The 20,227-nt window shown below is 45.6% G+C and overlaps 1 protein-coding gene across 1 annotated transcript in view; it reads left to right on the forward strand.

The window, feature by feature from the left end:
* The first annotated feature begins 18,121 nt into the window (after positions 1-18,121).
* DYNC1LI1 (dynein cytoplasmic 1 light intermediate chain 1) overlaps positions 18,122-20,227 on the forward strand; it is a 63,467-nt gene continuing 61,361 nt past the window's right edge. The window contains exons 1-2 of the mRNA XM_045005501.1: positions 18,122-18,345; positions 18,576-18,649. Coding sequence (XP_044861436.1) covers positions 18,209-18,345; positions 18,576-18,649 — 211 coding nt within the window. The 5' untranslated portion in view covers positions 18,122-18,208. The remainder of the gene's footprint in view (positions 18,346-18,575; positions 18,650-20,227) is intronic.

Consider the following 20,227-nt stretch of genomic DNA (forward strand, 5'->3'; position numbering starts at 1 on the left):
TTAGAGATCCCGTTAAGTAAAGTGGAGTTTAAAAATCCAATTAAAAATGAGTTAAGAGAAGAATGGCAGGAAATGTGGGCAAAAGAAATAAAAGGGAAAAGATTCTGTGAAATATGCCCAAGAGTTGAAAATGCTGATATAATTCAAGGCCATCAGAGAAACAGTTAAGTGGCTCTATTTATATTATTAACTGGCCATTGTTTCTTAAATAGTAATTTGTTTCTAATATACAAACATAAAGCTGGATTACGTGGGGTAGGTAAGATCCAGGAAACAGTTGGTACTCTCTTTACGCTCCCACAGGAGATCATCAAAAGGGGGTATTTATATGAAAAATGTAGAGTCCTTAAAGTATCAACATTTTCACTGTAATGTCTAATAAGAGCATCAGAAAAATGGGATCCTATAAAAAAGCAATACTGAAATTCTTTAAGAGTACTGGGAAAAGTGAAAGATTTTAATTCAAGAATTAATCTATGTTGTCCAGTGTTTGGCAGTCATAGACTCAGCAAGTGAGACTGCTTCACCATAAAACACAAGAAAAAGAAGGAGGCTGCAGTCACCCCCTGGGATGAGGGAGGCCGTTAGTGAGAATGAGGGAGTCCAGGGGAAGAGTAACCTCTGAGATACTGTCCTGGAGTAAGGAGTCTAGCAAGAGGCTAGGAGGGGGTGAAGCAGCCATGGGGAGGTGGGGAGGTTTCTATGGCAAACCAAGAAACAGACAAGGGAAAAGAAAGAGGCTGTGTAGGAAAGATCCCAGGAAAACAGCAATAGGGATGGAGACTGAGTAGACTTAGATTGCTGGTTATAGGGTCCCTAAGTTGGAACCCAGTGTAGTTGGCAGTCCCGAGTTCCCCTGCCAGCCATTAGTAAAGTGGCACAAACTCCTGAGCAGGGGCTGAACGCCATCTGGAGAAGGCATTTGGACAGCAGTCCTGCATCTTCTTGTCTTTCTCCAGGCACGGCATTGCCATCTTCTGCCAGCTTCTTTAGGAGATTGAGACAATGTCAAAAAAATATGAGTACAGTAGAGCAGAGTGATTTACCACAAACTAACCACAGTTTAGAGGATGGGAATTTTCATGAAGCTGATAGCACCCAAAAGCTAGATTGAATAAAAGCTAGATTGATGTCTTTGAGTATCAAACTGAGAACATGTGAAAGTTAAGGAATAATATCAGAACTAACCAGTTCCTCAGCTGGGGTAAATCACCTAGGCTAATTTCAGGCGTGGCGAGTTGTATGGGCCCGTGGTGCCCTGGCTCCAGCAAATTCAGGGCCCGGGGGGCCCGGCTCCACCAATGTTTAGGGCCTGGTCTCTCCCCCGGTCCTGCCTGCTGCCCCCGCACACCTCCCCCGGAGCGTCACCTGGCCCTGCCTGCCGGCACTGCACACCTCCCCCAAACATTTCTGCCTGCCCTGGGCAGCAGGCAGCTGCCCACTACAGCTCCTCACTGCACTCCCTTGCGGCTGCTGTTGCAGCCAGCTACAAGGGAATGGCGCTGGGAGCAGGCTGAGGCAGCTGCTGCGCCTGCGAAGGGAGGAGGGAGGCTCATTTACACCTGTGGAAAGTGCTACCACATCAGAAAGGTAGTATTTTACATCCACTTTGCATTAACTTTGCACAGGTGCAAATGACTGTGAAAGGTGCCAGAAGTGAAAAAAAATCAAGCCTTAGATGTCAAAGCACCTTACTAAGTTGGAAAGTATTATTATCCCCATTTTACAAATGGAGAAATGGAGGCACCGAGAAGTTACAGTGCATGGTTTACCCAGGAAAACACAGAGCGTCCATGGCAAAGTTATTCACAGAATCAAGGGTGAAATCCTGGCTACACTGAAATCAGTGGGAGCTTTGGTCTTAACTTCAGTAAGGCCAGGATTTTACCCCAGATCTCTTGACTTTCTTCCTCTGCTCTATTCGCTGTATACAACATTGTCTCCTCTCCTACTAGCAGAATCCAGTCCTGCTCCCATTTACTTGTCTCATGGGGCTCTGGCGGCAGGGCTGTTCCATTGCTGTGTAGACTTCTAGGCTCTGGCTGGAGCCCAAGCTCTGGGACCCTCCCATCTCTCAGGATGCTGAGCCCAGGCTCCAGACCAAGCCCAGAAGTCTACACAGCAATGAAACAGTCCCAAAGCCAAGCCCCATGAGCCCAGGTCTAGATGCTGTGTAGATTCACACTATCATCACTCTGAGAGCTAGAACCACGCTGGAGAGGACCCTGAAGGATGCCATCCACTGCCAATATGTGGAAAACCTGAAATGGAAGCTGGACCAGGGCAAGGCGTTCAAGGTGACGTGGAAGTGGGATGCCAGCAACCACTTCCTCCCCGGGGGAAGCTTCACCCGATTTGTCAACTGGAGGTTCATCCACAGGGCTCGGCTCAACTGCATCCCACTGAACAGAGGCGTCCGCCATGGGAATCGGGACAAGTGATGCAGGAAGTGCGGCTATGCCAACGAGACACTACCCCACAACCTGTGTAGCTGCAAGCCCCATTCAAGAGCTTGGCAGCTGCAACACAACACCATCCAAGATCGCCTAGTCAGAGCCATCCTGACACCCGTGGGGAAGGTTGCTGTAAACTCTGCCATCCCCGGAACCAACAGCCAACTGCGACTGGACATCATCATCACCAACGAGGACCAAAGAAGATCATCATGGTGGACGTCATAGTGCCGTTTGAGAACAGGACCCCAGCCTTCCACGATGCCTGAGCTCGAAAGGTAGAGAAATATGCCCATCTGGCTGAAAACTTGAGAGCTAAGGGTTACCAGGTCCAGATACATGCACTGATCGTCGGAGCCTTAGGCGCATGGGACCCCAGTAACGAGCGAGTGCTGAGGAAATGGGGAATCAGTCAATGCTACGCTCGGCTGATGTGGCAACTCATGGTTTCGGACGCCATCAGGTAGTCGAGGGACATCTACATAGAACACATCACCAGACATCGGCAATACCAGGAGGGATGAGCTGGAGTGCTGATGAGAAGCGCAGTCAGGAAAGTAACTGAAATACTTTCCTCATGGATTGTATTTTCTAAAGGGACAACCTACCTAATTCTCAATTATTGAGGGATAATCTCCACTCACTGATATATTTTGCGTTCCACAACCAAATCTCTGTACAACTTTTCATGAGCGATGTACCCGAGTATTTGGATTCTAATATCTAAGCTGTACTATTAAATCTATTCACCTAAATTTGGGTTATTGAGGATTATGTACTCTATTTATCATCTGACTTTTAAAAATCTAACTTTGTATTTGTGGATAATGTAAGCACTATACCTAGATGTACAGAAACTCTTTTCTCAATCTGTGTATTATATAATTTTTTTTAACATTAGCTTTAATAAAATCTTTATACCCTCAGAGAACAATTAGCACCTCACAAGATCAGGAGCTAATCAACCTAACCTTATATGCTGGTGTATACTGTGCACCTGAAAAGCTCAGATTTTAGTAGTCCATTTTTTAAATATGTTTCTTTCTGTAATATCAAAATAAAGAGCTTGCATGAAAGGAGTTTCTGTTATATCAGACTGCGTTAACTCTCCCATGAAAATACATTATGAATACAGGTTCCAGAATTGCCTTCTGTATTGGAGTCATAATAGGACATTCCATTTTGCTTTTATAAATCACAGTGGTTTCATTAAAGCACATATAGTCACTGCAGAATCTAGCAACTGTCATAGATGACTACCCAAAGGCATTGTAAACATGCATCTCCAAAGCTACCTGGGATCAGTAAACTGCACTACACTCTCCTTGAATGCTGTCATTGTGATTTTATTTAATAATCACACTTCTGAACTCCTAGCTGAGGTCTCTAGCCTTTTGCCCAAGGGTACACTGAATTCATTTTCTCTGCATGATTTAAAGAATAGTACATTAATATGTACTTTTCCTGCCACTGGCATAAAACCCACATACTCATGGGGGCTACGTGATATATAGTCCACAACCTTTTTATCCTCTCTCAATGCATTTTATTCAGTCCAAAAGTGAATACAAATAGAAAGAAAATTTCTCACAGAAAACTGAGAATATACTTACAATGCAAGATGCAACCTAAATCACCAAAAACAAAGTCAGGTTAATTACACTGCACTGTAAGTGTGCATAGGTGGAAGATGTCTGACAAAGAATGGAATCTCTGTCCCTAAGGAATTTACAGTCTAATAGTTCAGTTCTCCTCATGTCAGAGCTCTGTTCAACACAGAGGAGAGATGAGGCAAGCAGCTCCCTGATCCCGCACTGCCAAACCTTGGTATTAGAGTGGTTGAGAAGCTCCTCTAACTTACACCATTGATGCCTGTGGAGAAACATAGCAGAGTTCTGCTCCAGCATGTCCCCACTTTGCCCCAGAACACTTCTTCCCTTCCTTGACACCATGGGTGAGGGGGAGCTGGTGTAGGAGCTGGTTCTGCCTCCTGCACCCAGTATACACCAGTGGAGAGTTCCCCTGCCCAAAGGGGATTCTCCATTGGCTGGTTGTAGTTGAAATCTGTTCAGTTTGCAAGTGAATGTTGCTAAGAGAACCGAAAAGACCTGACAATCTAGCCTAAAGGCTCTGATCCTATAAACTGATCTTCATGGGTGGACCTCTGCTAGGGTGACCAGATGTCCTGATTTTATAGGGACCAGGGCCAGCTCCAGGTTTTCTGCCGCCCCAAGTGGCAAAAAAAAAAAAAAAAAGCCATGGCAGCGCGATAGTGCCGCTCCACTCTTCGGTGGCAGGTCCTTCGCTCCGAAAGGGAGTGAGGGACCCACCACCAAATTGCTGCCGAAGACCCGGACGTGCCGCCCCAATAGCGGCCGGAGGGCCACCCCTTGGTGTTGGCCACCCCAAGCACCTGCTTCTATAGCTGGTGCCTGGAGCCGGCCCTGATAGGGACAGTCCCAATTTTTGGTCTTTTTCTTATATAGGCTCCTATTACCCCCCACCCCGTCCCGATTTTTCACATTTGCTGTCTGGTCACTCTAACTTCTGCACCTCTTTGGAGCCCTATGTTTTGATTCAGAGAAGTTGCCAAATTGTTAGTCTTAGAGACTGAAAACTGCAAATTCTCCAATACACCTCTGTCATATGAAAACATTAACTGAGGTTCCTGGAGCCAGAGGATGAAACATAAGAGCCACAATATTAAAAATTAAGAGCACTGTGTGGGGTCCCAGGGAGCCAGGAGAGGCACAAGAAGTCTCTTTCTACACTTTTCAAACACTTTTGTGCAAGGACCTGCCACAGAGACTCTTGGAGCAGAGCCACTGCTTCATACTAGTGCATGTTCTAGCTTTCCCAAAGCTGGCAGGGAAGGGTAAGAGCGGGATCATAGCCAGTGCTTCCTCCCCACTGGCTAGCAGAACTGGTTAGGCTTGGAGGGAAAGGGAGCACCCACTGCACCTCTGAAGGGTTGGCAGAGCTGCCCTTGCGTACACTCCCCAGGAGCTCCAGGAGGAATTCTAGTATATTAATATTAAAAATTCTGAGGCTCCCATTGCAGTGAAGCTTCTGTGTCCCACCCCCATCCCCAGGGGCGGCTCTAGCCATTTCGCCACCCCAAGCACGGCGGCATGCCGCAGGGGGCGCTCTGCCGGTAGCCGGTCCCACGGCTCCGGTGGACCTCCCGCAAACGTGCCTGCGGAGGGTCCGCTGGTCAGAGCGCCCCCCGCGGCATGCCGCTCCAAGCACGCGCTTGGCGTGCTGGGGCCTGGAGCCACCCCTGCCCATCCCAAAGCCTTTTAGGCATAATCTAGCCCTCAATATTCATATTTCATCAGAATACATCAACATTCCTAAACATAATGGCCCAAATTTTCCTTGGAGTAATTCAACGAGAGTTAGTGAAAGCAGCTAACAAGAGCATAGCACAGAAAAATTCAGCATGCACAGATTCATTGCAGGAACCAGTGAGACCATCTTGTGCAAGCCTGGCACTTCTGTGAAAAACAGCCCTTTCATTAATGCGCTGGCAATTAGCTGGGTTTCTGTTTTCATTTTACATACCCTTGTTCCCTGACATTTCTTGTAAAGTAAAACAAAAGCTGTGCCCCTCTGCTTGTCAATGAACTGAGAAGTGAAAATGGCTTGTAGCTATAAGAACTGCTTTCAATAGCACTCACTTCTGCTAAATCTTCATGAAAGGTTAAGTAGATATGGGTAGTATCTCACCAGTCAAAACAGCAGCAAACAGATTGTAAAATGTAGAGTAGGTGCACTTTTCAGTGTGTCAGTAGAATCAGCTTGTAGTTATTTTTAACTACTTTGAAAGCTTAGCAGGCTGATACAGTTAATCTTTTAAAGGAATTGCAGGTAGTCATAGCTTAATAAATAAGGATAGTGGAGTTAAACCAATAGAAGATTGTAGTCATCCAAAAAAACCAAAACAAAACGCTTTTGTGCACTAGTATGCAAAAAACAAAAACAACACCCCTTCCCCCAACAAACACCAAAAATCTGATTATAAATCTTTTTAATAGCTTCTGGCAATCAGTCTCAATCAATGGCATGTGCCAGAGAGTCTTGTAGTCATATGAAATTGAAATGATAATTATACAAAATTATCAACAGAGTCTGTCAAATTAATGATCAAACAAGTGTATTTTTGTGTCTCCTCTCCTGTTCCAAGTGTTGCCTTACATATCCTTTGAGTAGCAAAACTGCACCCAGAGAAAACATGAGAAAGCCATGTTAACAAGCAAACACACCCACTAATGCAACATAGAATGGCCTGTACTGACAAAAACTGCTTCTTGATAGTGGAAAAGGAATGGATCAGACTAGTTTTAATTGCTCAGATCTGCTTGTATTCTCTCCTTCATAAAAAGCTGCCCAAGGTAAGAGAGGTTTAGGTGGCTTTCAAACTTTTTTACTGGTGATGCCTTTCACATAGCAAGCCTCTGAGTGTGACCCCCCTTATAAATTAAAACATTTTTATATATTTAACACCATTATAAATGCTGGAGGCAAAGCGGGTGGAGGTTGACAGCTCGCAATCCCCACATGTAATAGCCTCATGACTCCCTGAGGGGTCCCAACCCCCCAGTTTGAGAACCCCTGGACTAGAATGATGGGTGCTACTGTAAGGAACAATATTCACTGGCAGATTTGTACAGGTAAATTTGCTCAGCTCATAGCTCTATCACTATTATTTATATAGAACCAAGAATGAAAAATATTACAGTGATAACAGAAGTCAATGTTGCTGCCCCCAAATGCTTATAATCAGAGCTCTGCTACTCTTGGATATTTGGGCAGTTGAATTTGTCATCGAATCCACCACTTGAGCAGAACTGTGCAGCAGGTTTGAAACTTTCATTTAGAAAAATGTCCAACTCTTATGGTTGCAATAATAACCTCACAAATGTAAACTGAATGTAAATCAATGCTATGCTAAGTCCCCAGGCCTTCACAGAGCTTGAAACAGCTCCCTGAGAAGGATGACGTGCACCCAATCATCTCAGTGGGGTGGAAACTCGGAAACCTAATGATGACAATTGTGTGATATTTACCGGTATATCACTGCTGACCATTTGGTAAAAACACGTCACTAACGTGTTAGTGGAACATATGGAGGTACATAAGTGTACTCATCTTCAAGTTCCTAAGAAATGCCAGAGAAGGACAGAAATGTAGGCAGAGCAGTAGGAGCAGAAGATGTAGTGTTCACAAGTGGCTCTGCTTTTTTGTGTCCATTCTCTAGTACTCCCATGTTCTACTCATCCCACCATCTAGTCCACACTGATTAGCTGGCCATGCACTCCCTCCCTTCTTCCTGGCTGCGAAGGATCTGTTCCAGCCAGCAAACTTGCTCTTGTCAGCCATGCTACCACATAATGCTGCACAGCATCAGAGAACAAGGCCTCAGGCTGCCTGCCACTGACTTAACTGAGCCGACAGTTCCCTTTCACACTGGCTTTGGTTAGAAATGGCTTGTCTACACATGGAGTTATTCCTGATTAACTATCCCTAATTAACTTAATATGTGGACATTCTTATAGCCCTAACTCATTTTGAGTTGGGGAGGTTGGGTCCAGGAGTGGGCACAAGAGTAACTGATTGGTCAGTGGAACCTGTCCTGAGAAAAAAAGGAAGAGGGGACAGTTAGTAAACTTGAAGGAGACAGCAGCACAAGTAACATTTAAACTTTTAAAGAAAATCTTATGGAAGCAGCAGGACTCCCACCCCCCTGGAAATAGGAACAGCCCTAGGTTGAGAGGTACTGCCCAAGGGAGACATCAGGACACCCTTCCCCGCAGAAAGACTCACTGGGTGGATACATGACCCACTGTAGGAGGTGATGTATTATGGGGTGAGGGAAGAATGGCCATTACGGCAGAGACCCACACTGGAGGGATAGAGACCTCTGCTCCCCCAAGCAGAGCTCTGCTGGCAGGAGCAGGGCCATGTTCCCACCTCATTCCCTCCCCAGACCCTCTGAGCAGTTCCTGAGCTCAGGATAACATTCAGACCAGAACTCCTGATTTTCAAGTGCTTGAGGATGGCAATCCTGGAAATGAGCGCCGTGGATTACAGCAAGAGGATGGCTCGAGGAGAGATGGGGACAGTCACTCTCTTAACAGAGCATAGCAATCAATAATATTAATCATATTTATTATTTGCTGTTTTTATACAGTTAGGGCTTAAGTGGATCATTGTGTGTCACACATCCCCAGAGTGAACTCTGAGGAGATTGTCCCTCAAGAGGCACATTTCCTCCTGGAGCTCCCCAGTGTGCAGTGAGAGTGCTTACACTGCATCATCCCTTCAGGTGGTTCAGCATGCTTCTTTCTTTCTTAGTGACTAGCTAAGAGCTTTGCTGAACAGTACAAAGAGGGGGCAGGGACTTGGGCTCATCTTCTTCCCACCCCCATTTCCTTAGTTTGTGCCTCCCAAAGCACTAGAAGAGAAAAGAGAGCAACTCTCCTAGGTTCCCCTGCATGCTGGGACTGTAATTATGCCTGGCCTTTGCACAAGGAGGAGCAGGGCTCCTTATGCCCCTCCCCCCACACGTGCACAACTGTGCAAAGCATAGGCACAACCTGGCCTTTATATTTTTTCATTGCAGTACTAACCTTTAAAAATCAACATGCAAATCTTTTAGGCCTGGTCTACACTGGGGGGTGGGGTCGAACTAAGGTACGCAAGTTCAGCTACTCAAATAGCGTAGCTGAACTCGAACTACCTTAGTTCGAACTACTCACCCGTCCAGACGCCGCAGGATTGAAGTCCGTGGCTCCCCCGTTGACTCCGCCACCGCCGTTCGCGGTGGTGGAGTTCCGGAGTCGACGGGAGCGCGTTCAGAGTTCAATATATCGCGTCTAGATGAGACGCGATATATCGAACTCCGAGAAGTCGAACGCTACCCGCCGACCCGGGCGGGTAGTATAGACATAGCCACAGAGTATTGCTCAAAATCAATGTCATTCTCTTAAATGTTTCTGCACCAAACAGATTTACCAGGGGACAGTTCCAAAGCAAATGAAAAACATTTCAATTTCTTCTTCCACATCTCCAACATTTATTATTTTCTGTTTTGTTTTACTCTCATTTTTATGCACCAAATTCTTCCCTCATTAACATTAATGTAACAGAGTTTGAACCTCCATTCATAACTTGATTGCACTAGACAGAGTCACCTATTCATGTAATTTCAAGGATAAAACATCAATAGGATGTTTTGCCTTATTAAGAACTAACAGGTTGTGTCCTTAATGGAGAAATCACCATTCATTAGCTGCAGAAAATGGAAGGGAAATATTGCAATGAATGTCTTCCTCTACCATAAGAAACAACACATCACTGACTTAAAGTAGGAATTACCAGCCAAGAATTTCAAGGAAACACATATTTCTTAGCTCCACAGCATTTCAGTGACAGACTCTAAAATGGGAGGGGAAAAAAGGGAGGGGAGATCACTTACACTTGGGGCATATTGACTTATGTCAATAAACAAAACTTATATTATTTTTTGTATTAATAGTGAAATGGAATTAGAATTACCTACAGGAAAGTGACGAGATAACTTCTGGAGCACAAATATAATTGGATTCAGTGGGTGAAAGCTATCAGATTCACTAGCTACAGGAAATGATGAAAAGTAGAACACCAGTAAGCTTAGTTAAAATATTGCCATATTCAGAACATCGCAGTCAGGAGCCCAATGCTATGAAGTACTGAGTGCTCTACTCCCACTGATGTTAGGGTGCTCATTACCTCCCAAGAGGTGCTCAGAATTTTGCAGAATTAGGCCCCTCTGTTATTAGGAAGTAGCTATGAACACACTGGCTGTACTAATAATAGAGAACTATGGTAATACAAATAAATCATCATCATCATCCAGGTTTTTAATCTAGAGATTATCTCAGACCTGGTTATAGCCAGGTTGTACTAAGCACCTTTCTTTCAGGCCCAACAGAAGGAGCAATTAAATGCCTCTATGGAGTGTGATAGCTGGAAACAGTAGAAGCCACTACCCCAAGCAATGGGCCATATGGCAAAGTCTGATCAGAAGCTAAACCATGTAGGCTGACTGGTTCTCTGATTGCAAATGCAGGGGTGAGAGGATGGTTTGGCAAACTGCATGAGTGAGCCAGAAAGCCAGGAGAAAGTGGGCAGACAGCAAAAGAAGCAGTTGTGAGCATGGCCCTCAGAGAAAGCAGAGAGAGAGAGTTCCTTGCAGCATAGAACTGACTGAAAGGGCAGACCTGGAAATAGCAAGGAAACTGACTGCTGCTGTTTGTTTCTTCTGTGTTCAGGGAGACACCACTTTGTGAACATTCTTTGTGACTAAACAGGATTACACCAAAGAACGTATCAGACTTGTATCATCCATTTCTCTTCCTAATGCAAACAATCTAGCAAGCAAGGCCCTGAATGTTGGCTAATTGCTCGGGCAAAAGGGGCAACAGTATTTATCTTGTATGCACCTGGTCCTGCAAGATGTGGGAAACCTCCCTTAAGGTGATTAGTACCTTTGACTCCCCCTGAAATCAGTGGGGGTTAAGAACACTCAGAATTGCTGCATCAGGCCCTATATGGGATATTATGTTTTCCATGTACAAAAGGCAACTATACACTTTTGGTCTGAGGCCTCAATTCTGCAAAGCACTTAAGCACGTTTAATTTTAAGCACATGCTTAAATCCCATTGACTTCAACTGTACTTCAGCATATGCTTAAAGCTGACCATATGTTTAAGTGCTGTGCTGAATCAGGGTTTGACTGACTACTATTTTAGATTGAAGGAAACAACAAAACATAAAAGACAAAAGTAAAATCTCCATGAGAACAAACAGCCTGTGTTTCCTTTGTAACATGCTGCATTACTCTACCTCACAAAACTATAGCTATCCTTGCAGACTCTTGGAAATTTAAAAGTGTAGTAGTGTGTATAGAAAACAAAATCAGAGCAGTCACGTAGCTGCATGCTCCACAGCTTATATTACCCATCATCACGCAATATTATTGGAGAAATAAAATGATTTGTACTTGGCTCAATGGAAGATAGAGATATCATAGACAGAGCTGGTCAAATAATTCATTGTGAATAAATGAATAATATTTGTTATTAATTTATTCCATTTCACCACCCCAGATGTATTTGTTATTCTTAAGTATTCTGCAAATAGTTTATGTTAACCAATTTCAACCTACAGCAGGGGTTGGCAACCTCTGGCACGCGGCTCACCAGGGTAAGCACCCTGGCGGGCCTGGCCAGTTTGTTTACCTGCCTTGTCGGCAGGTTCAGCCAACCGCTGCTCCCACTGGCTGCAGTTCGCCGTCCCAGGCCAATGGGGGTGGCAGGAAGCGCCACGGGCCGAGGGATGTGCTGGCTGCGGCTTCCCGCCACCCCCATTGGCCTGGGACGGTGAACCGCGGCCAGTGAGAGCTGCGGTCGGCTGAACCTGCCAACGCGGCAGGTAAACAAATTGGCCCAGCCCACCAGGGTGCTTACCCTGGCGAGCCGCGTGCCAGAGGTTGCCGACCCCTGACCTACAGGTTGCTTGTATTTGCTAATTGTGGCATGTGATTGGTCACCTACGTAACATTGTCTTTTTTCTGCTTCTGGATTGGATTACTGAAGCTTTTTAAAATAATCAGTAATGCACTTCCAGTATGAATTTTCAGATGACTAATCATTCATGCTAAAATCTATGGCACTTTCAAGAATTACAAATGTTTTCATGAAAGCTCTCTGAATATTCATAACACCAAACTTGTCTTTTCATTTGCAAAAATGTTTACCTTTGTATTATTTGATGAGCTCCAGTCAAAGATATCAATGCATTTTCTTGGAAAGGCTGTGTATTCTGCTTCTTCATTGCTGCTATTTTAGAGGCATAAGAACATAAGAACATAAGAAAGGCCGTACCGGGTCAGACCAAAGGACCATCTAGCCCAGTATCTGTCTACTGACAGTGGCCAATGCCAGGTGCCCCAGAGGGAGTGAACCGAACAGGCAATGATCAAGTGATCTCTCTCCTGCCATCAATCTCCATCCTCTGATGAACAGAGGCTAGGGACACCATTCTTACCCATCCTGGCTAATAGCCATTTATGGACTTAGCCACCATGAATTTATCCAGTTCCCTTTTAAACATTGTTATAGTCCTAGCCTTCACAACCTCCTCAGGCAAGGAGTTCCACAAGTTGACTGTGCGCTGCGTGAAGAAGAACTTCCTTTTATTTGTTTTAAACCTGCTGCCTATTAATTTCATTTGGTGACCCCTAGTTCTTGTATTATGGGAATAAGTAAATAACTTTTCCTTATCCACTTTCTCAACATCACTCATGATTTTATATACCTCTATCATATCCCCCCTTAGTCTTCTAAGGGTTTGTCCTTGTCTACACTTATAACTAAACCCTAGTTAGCACTGGTTCAGCTAAAGCAATTGCTAACAACTAATGGCTGAAATGCTGCTGCTTCTTATTATAGACAAGGGCCCTGATTCTCTACTGTCTTGCACCTTCTTTAGTAATCTACATCTGTGCAGAGTGGATATAAAACTTTATCAGATCAGAATGGTAGAGGGCTCGACTACACAAAAGTTGCATTGGTTTAACTAAATCTGTTAGACCAGTGCAATAGTAGTGAAACTGGAGCAGCTCTTTATGTAGACAAGATCTCATACTCACTTTGCACAGGGTAAATGACTACACGAGGAGTGAGGCAGCCCAGAATCAGGCCCACTGCCTTTAAACTGGTTGGGGCAGCATTACGTTTAGTCCCCTTTTGCAATTTTGTTATGGGAACAAGCTGTATGGAAGGGCTGTTCCCATGCTCCATTCCTTTAATCACCGATTATGCCCCCTTTGCCACACACAAGATTTTTTTTATAGAGGTAAAAATGTGTAGAGGGGAGAAATCCCATGTAGTTGCTTTTCCCTTTCATGTAGCTGCCCCACCCTCGCCACAGTTTTTTCCAGTTTTGCTTCTCCTCCACACTACACAGCTGTAGGAAGCACAGGCAACATTGTGAGTAGCAACCTAAGTATAACAGAATCTTGCTTCTTCACAAAGATACTCTATCAAAGTAAAAGAGTAAATGTGGGCTTAATTTATCACTGTTTTGCTCCAGGCCAGATCTCACCCTGTTTCTTAAGATTGTACAATGACCAAGCATTTCCCTTTTCACTTTCTCCTTTGCAGCTCCTGAGGAAGAAGGAAAATGGGAGGATGTGTGTCTGTGTGGAAGGGTGAAGCAGTTATGCCAAACAGCCGTCATCAAGGCTGTCAAGCTGTGACAATATGAACAAGTGAGCTTTCAGAAAATTATGAGGGCATTGTGAATGTCTCTCTGAAGAGACATCCTCCATTACAAGATCCTCCATTACAAGTGGGTGAAATAGTAAAAACTACCTTAAAAATAAATCCAGAATGAGTGAAAGGGGGAGGAGCAGGGGAGAGGAAGGAGATGACTGTCTCTTTCACATGGAATTGGATTTGGCAGCTCAGCTATCACTAGATTTTTTTTTTTCAGAAAGGAATATTGATCTATGTGAAAACAGGAGAGCAGAGAAACAGCAGTATCTCTCTACAGTTCTTTCCTACAGGGATTCTTTTTTCATTATTATCATCATGTTCTTCCCCAGCACAAAGTGATGTATTTCCATTTCAGTCAGTCTTTTATGTGTTCTGTGCTTTTCTGCAGTATCTATTTATTTAAAATTGTGCTTGCTATGGTAGCCTCATTGGATACAGATATTGGTTTCATGAAGGTCCTAGGGGATGGTATTTACATAGATTTATTGCAATATATTTCATTACCACACAATCAATCTAATACAGGACACCTAGTATAAAATAGCAGGTAACACTGAGCAGCCACAATTTTATTTCCACCATCTAAATGAATTACTTGTAAAAATGTATCTCTGGCATTTTAAAAGATTCTCCACTTTGTAGGAGGGGTAGGAAGCCACACTCTCGACTGAAATAGAAAACACCTCATTCAGAGAAGGAATCTTCCCTTCCTCCTTCAAACACGCAATAGTCCAACCAACACTGGAGAAACCCACCTTAGATACTTCAGTCCTAGCCAACAACCACCCAGTGTCAAACCTCTTATTCCTAAGCAAGCTGATAGAGAAGATAGCAAAAGGTGAAATACAAGCTCATCTAACTGAAGCTAACATTCTAGACTGGGCTTAGTCTGTGTTCAGGACAGGACACAGAAACGAAACCTTATGGCACTGATGGATGATCTCTTCCATGGGTGGTGGGTGAACTCCACTTTGGGGAGGCTAGCCTGCTGGCCCCTCCGTTCTGCCCGAGGCCCCACCCCTGCCCATCAGAGCCATCCCCCGGTGGCTGGAGGAGCCCCAAGCCCCCCCCCCCCGCTAAGGCTCGAGCAACCCTGCCCCACCCACCCCAGCTGATCCCCCCCCAGCATTGGATTGACCCCCAATGCCAGGCTGAGCTAGTGATCCTCCCAGTGCTGGCCTGAGCCGCTGACCCAATTCCCACCCACCCCCAGCCAGTCCGACCCCCCCTGGGCCGACCTGAGCTCCACCCCGGGCCACTGGCAGGCCCAAGCTCCAGGCCACCAGCTGGAGCTGAGACCCCACTGGCTTCAGGGCACAGCGGGGAAGGATGGGTCTCCCGGTGGAACATGGGCGGGGCCACGGCCTGGGTCAGGGGAGGCTTAGCCTTTGATACCCGCCACTCATGATCTCTTCCTGTCAATGGTGGGCAGAGGAAAGTATTCTGAAGAGCTTGCAGCTATGGTACAGTCTCTGTTCATTGAATATACATACCCACAATTGGTCAATTCAGTCTGTAGTCTAGGAGTACTCTTGGATTCCTCACTGATACTAAGTAGCCTAAAGGCTACTTCCACCTTTTCATATTCTCTGTATGTATAAATATCTTCTTTCTGTGTGTTCCATTCTATTCATCCAAAGAAGTGGGCTGTAGCCCACGAAAGCTTATGCTCAAATAAATTTGTTAGACTCTAAGGTGCCACAAGTAAATAATAAAGCAAATAAAAGCGAAAATACATCTAACACATACTCTAGCAAGGTACAGACTTTGTTTAAGGTGTTTTTCTCACCTGTATTTAGTTACCTGAAACCACAACATGCCCCTCTCCCCTTGGTTAAATGATCCATCCTTCTTGGCTTGCAAGACCTCTGGTCTCTTGTGTCTGTCTATGATGGATGCCAAAGATAGCTTCTGTTTTTGCTTATATCTTCCAAAGTTGTACCTATCCTATAGAACTGGAAGGGACCCTGAAAGGTCATCAAGTCCAGGCCCCTGCCTTCACTAGCAGGACCAAGTACTGATTTTGCCCCAGATCCCTAAGGGGCCCCCTCAAGGATTAAACTCACAACCCTGGGTTTAACAGGCCAATGCTCAAACCACTGAGCTACCCCTTTGTTTCAAGAGGCAACATGCGTCTTGTGGGTTTCCCATCCCCTTATATGTAAATAGTTCTTCCATTGTTTTGATTCTGAAATGATTGTTTTGCTGTTTAATTTGATGTTACAGAGGAGACCTCTCCTATCTGGGAGGGAACCTGTTTGGCCACAGACTTTAAAACATAATATCATTAAGTATCCATATTTCCTCATATAGTTTTAATACATACATTTCACAATGATATTAATCACTGTGTGTCATTAGCTTTCAGAGAAGACCTCACTCTATATACTTTTATAATACAGTAATATTGTATACCACCAGTTGATTCAATTGCTTATTGCTTATTGCTTGAGGTTCAACCCCTTGGTCTTTACAGACCAGCAAACATTTGAAATGGATTCTTCTGAGGGTTACCCCTCAAAGTTAAGTTTATTCAAGCTGTGAGAAAGGTAACAGAGTCTGGTAGTAAAGGAAGAACCATGCTCTTTCCTCCCCCACTTGTGTTTTCTGAAATGTAAAATGTTGTTTCCTGACATTTCCTCCCACTGATGTCTTGATGATCCTGTTTATTGTTTATATGTAACCTGAGGTAAACACAAATTCCTTTGTTTAGGATACTCTGTTTAACAGCTCCTTCTGACATACCTAGTTTTCACACACTTTAGTCATAATTCAAGTATATGTTCAGAACTCTTAATGCTTACCGCGTACATACATAACCCAACATTATTAATGATCAGTGAGTTATTAGTTTTCAAATGATACCTCACAAGGCATATTTTGTACAAAGATCAGTACAATTGTGTGTAGGGTGTGAATACAGGAAGTGCTTAGTGTCATAAAGACACTTCACTGCACACACTTTTCCCTCTGGGGAGACAATGAGAGAACAAACAACATATGACAGATGTGTAGTCATGATGCCTAATTCACTGCTGGAAGGCACTCAGATACTACAGTTATGAGCGTAGTATAAAAACCTATATAGAAAAATGCCATCAAAGCTGCAGACAGAGATAAACATAAGGTTGTAATCTATTTATTAAATGAAATGCAAATCATATTAAAATATTGTTGCCCCTTGCAATCCAAACAGTTAACCAATATTCAGAATTGACGGGTTGTTTCTGTTACCAGGAGAAATTGATGATAGAATAAGGTATTTATTTGATGAAATCCTGTTCATTTACAAAGGATGTACACAAAGTCCTTTTTTCTTTGTAGACAGTAGGAATCAAAAAATCGGAGAGCTTCTTAGCTCACGGTTCCAAGCCTCTTTCCAGCCAGTGCACTGCCCCAAAAGCTCTCTCTCAGCACTTTTTCTTAAGGTCACACTGCAAGTGCTTTTCTTGCTGTTTCCTTGGCTGCTTCTTTCTGCATATTTCCTGGCTGCTGCTTCTCTCTGGGCAGCTCTACACTACCTACTTTGATATAACTATGTCGCCTAGGGGTGTGAAAATCCACACCCCCGAGCGACACAGTTATACCAGGTTGGCATGTATGAATATACACACTATGGTGGGGGTGAGGTGTATTGAACATTAACACATTATCCATGCATTTTAAAAATTGTATGTTTTATGTCTTTCCCAGACTTTGTCATCTTAGAAGTGTTTTTTCTTCAGGACAGGCAGTGTGTTACATTTGGAGACTGTGTAGCACATTGTACATAGTAAATAACAATGACAATCATTCTGAATCAACAGGATGGGACAAGGGACTATGATTTAAAGAGGGGGGATTTTTTTCTAGATCTTGCCTTCTTCGTTGGCCTCTCCCACGACTATCTTCTTAATAAGTAGTTTGGCCTGAGAACAGCTCACTCAGAGGACTTGTGGTGACAGAAAGGAAATTGCCTCCCTTCCCCCCCACCCCAGCTCTCTCCCAGGGAGAGTGGGTAACAGCCCTAGGTGTGGTTAGGGTGCCCATATGTCTCCATTTTATAGGGATAGTCCTGATAGTTGGGGCTTTGTCTTACCTATGCGCCTACTACCTCCTGTCTCATTCCTGATTTTTCACACTTGCGATCTGGTCATCCTAGGTCCGGTGTGTGGGATGCTGGGTGAGCCAGCCACCTGCCTGGGGCCCGCAAAAAATCCTCCCCAGCCCGTGGATAATCCCGGAGGCACGTGGAGGTGCTACTGTGGGTTCTACGCCGGGCGTGACTGGGCGCCGGGCCGCCCCCTGCGCCCCACACGCGGGTACCGGCCCCGCCCCCTTTGGCCCCGCCCCTTCTGAGCTCCCAACATCCGGGTCCCTGTCAGCCGGCCGCGCCGCCGCCCGCTCTCTGTTCTCTCTCATTGAGGCGGACGGGAGGGAGCGCAGGGAAGATGGCGGCGGCGGGGCGAGCCGGCTCCTTCGGTTCCTCTTCCTCCTCGCCGGGGCTCGGCGCGGGGGGCGGCCCGGCCGCCAGCAACAACGCGGAGCTGCGGGCGGGGGGCGAGGAGGACGATGGGCAGAACCTCTGGTAACCGCCGGGCCGCCGCCCGTTACCGTCTAGCGCCCCCGCCCCGCCAGAGCCTCCGCCCGGTGGGGGGGGGGGAGACACAGCTCCCTTCGCGGGGCCCCCTGTGAGGCCAAGTAACGGGGGGGGGCTGCTCTTGGCGGCGGCGCCCCCGCCCCCATCCCCCTGTGCGCGCCCCGCCCATCCCCGTGTCTGTCTCGGCCCCTTCCTGACCGGGCTCTGTCTCCTCTCAGGTCCTGTATCCTCAGCGAGGTGTCCACACGCTCCAGGTCTAAACTGCCTTCGGGGAAAAACGTCCTGCTGCTGGGTAAGTCGGGGAGGGGCCTGGCGCCGGGCGGCGCCCCGGTTGTGGGGAGGTGGGGCACAGTGTACGGGTTGCCAGGGGCTGGGCTAGCGCCCCACGGAGCTGCTGCTGTTTGTTGGGCGGGGCGAGTCGTGCCCCAAGTCTGGTAGCGCCTCCCCCCGTTGGGAGCTGGGGTTGCCCCCCTGAGGGGGCGGCTTTGGAGGAGGGTGGCGCTTGCCATCTGTCTTCCCTCTGGCGAGGGCGGGTCCGCAGTGTCTCTGGGAGGCTCCCTCAGCATCTCCCTCATTCAGGCCGTAAGCATGGCTGGAGATCGTGGCCAGCCCGTGTCCATAACACACACAATCTACGTCCAGAGCCCCTGCAGTGACCGCCCTGCAGTTTTTTGTTAATTGGGTGGGCGGGGTAGAGGCTGTTTAGGGGTCCCGGCTGGGTCCTGGCCACCATGTACAGGGCTTGTCAGCAGCCGTATCATCATGATGTTGTGCAGCAGCAGTGGCATCTCTCACAGTGGAAGTGTCCAAACCTTGGCTTGCTTCTGGCTGTACTTGGCGCTTACTGTGGCCTGAGGACGATCACAGTTATTTGCGGGGGGTCGGGGGGAGAACTAGAAGCTGTAAAAGTAAATAACATGCAGTCATGCAAAATACAGAAAACTTATCATGTGTGGGAAGGGACAGATTGCACTTCTTGACAGAAAAGCTATTAAACAGAGCCAAGAACAGACAACTTAAGCCTTAGGGGATGCATTGATGAATTTCTTGACTATCTTCCCTTACAACATACTAATACAAATCAGTTTGCAGAGCTGTATTAGGAAACCATGTCTCAAGATCCTGGAAGAGGCAGCTCTTGTGGTCTCCAGTGAATCTTTGTGTGGAGAGTTTGTCATGCTTATCTATTGGTTAATGTCCCTTGAGAGAGTGATTCAGATTAGTTTATTCAAAAAGAAATCAGTGTCCTTTTTCTCCTTCCCAGTATACATTTAAGTGGGGGACTTAAGATGGCCAATATGGATGAAAGTGTCATGTAAGGTTGAGGTGATGTTCTAGTGGAACTGGCATAGGTCTCATTAATTTTTAAACTTTTTTTTTGTTTTACATTGTGAAGTGGGATAGTGAGATTGATACTCCTTTTAACTGCCTCCTGTTCCTAGCTATACTGTGGTTTTTTGTCTCACATTTTCATGTATGAGATGACTGAAATGGGTAGTTAGCAGCATAGTTTTTATGGTAAGCATCTTTTGAAAGTTAAGTGGGTTGACTTATTTGTGCTGGACTGGGGAAATTTCTTTCCAGGTGTGGTCCTGGCTGCCAATATTACTCCTCTCCCCTTTCCTTTATTCTCTTCCTCTTCTAGCCTTAGAGCAGTGGTTCTCAAACTTTTTTTTTTTGTGGACCACTTGAAAATTGCTGAGGGTCTTGGCGGACCACTTAATGATCTTTCCAAATGTTTGTACTGTTGTAAAGCGCTTTGGATAAAAGTGCTATATTAAAAAAAAAAACTAACTTTTTTTGTTCTACAAATAAAAGCACACAATTCATATTTTAATATCAGTAGCCTTACCTTTCTAATGTGATGGAC

The sequence above is a fragment of the Mauremys mutica genome, chromosome 2, assembly GCF_020497125.1.
Source record: "Mauremys mutica isolate MM-2020 ecotype Southern chromosome 2, ASM2049712v1, whole genome shotgun sequence".
Lineage (NCBI taxonomy): Eukaryota > Metazoa > Chordata > Testudines > Geoemydidae > Mauremys > Mauremys mutica.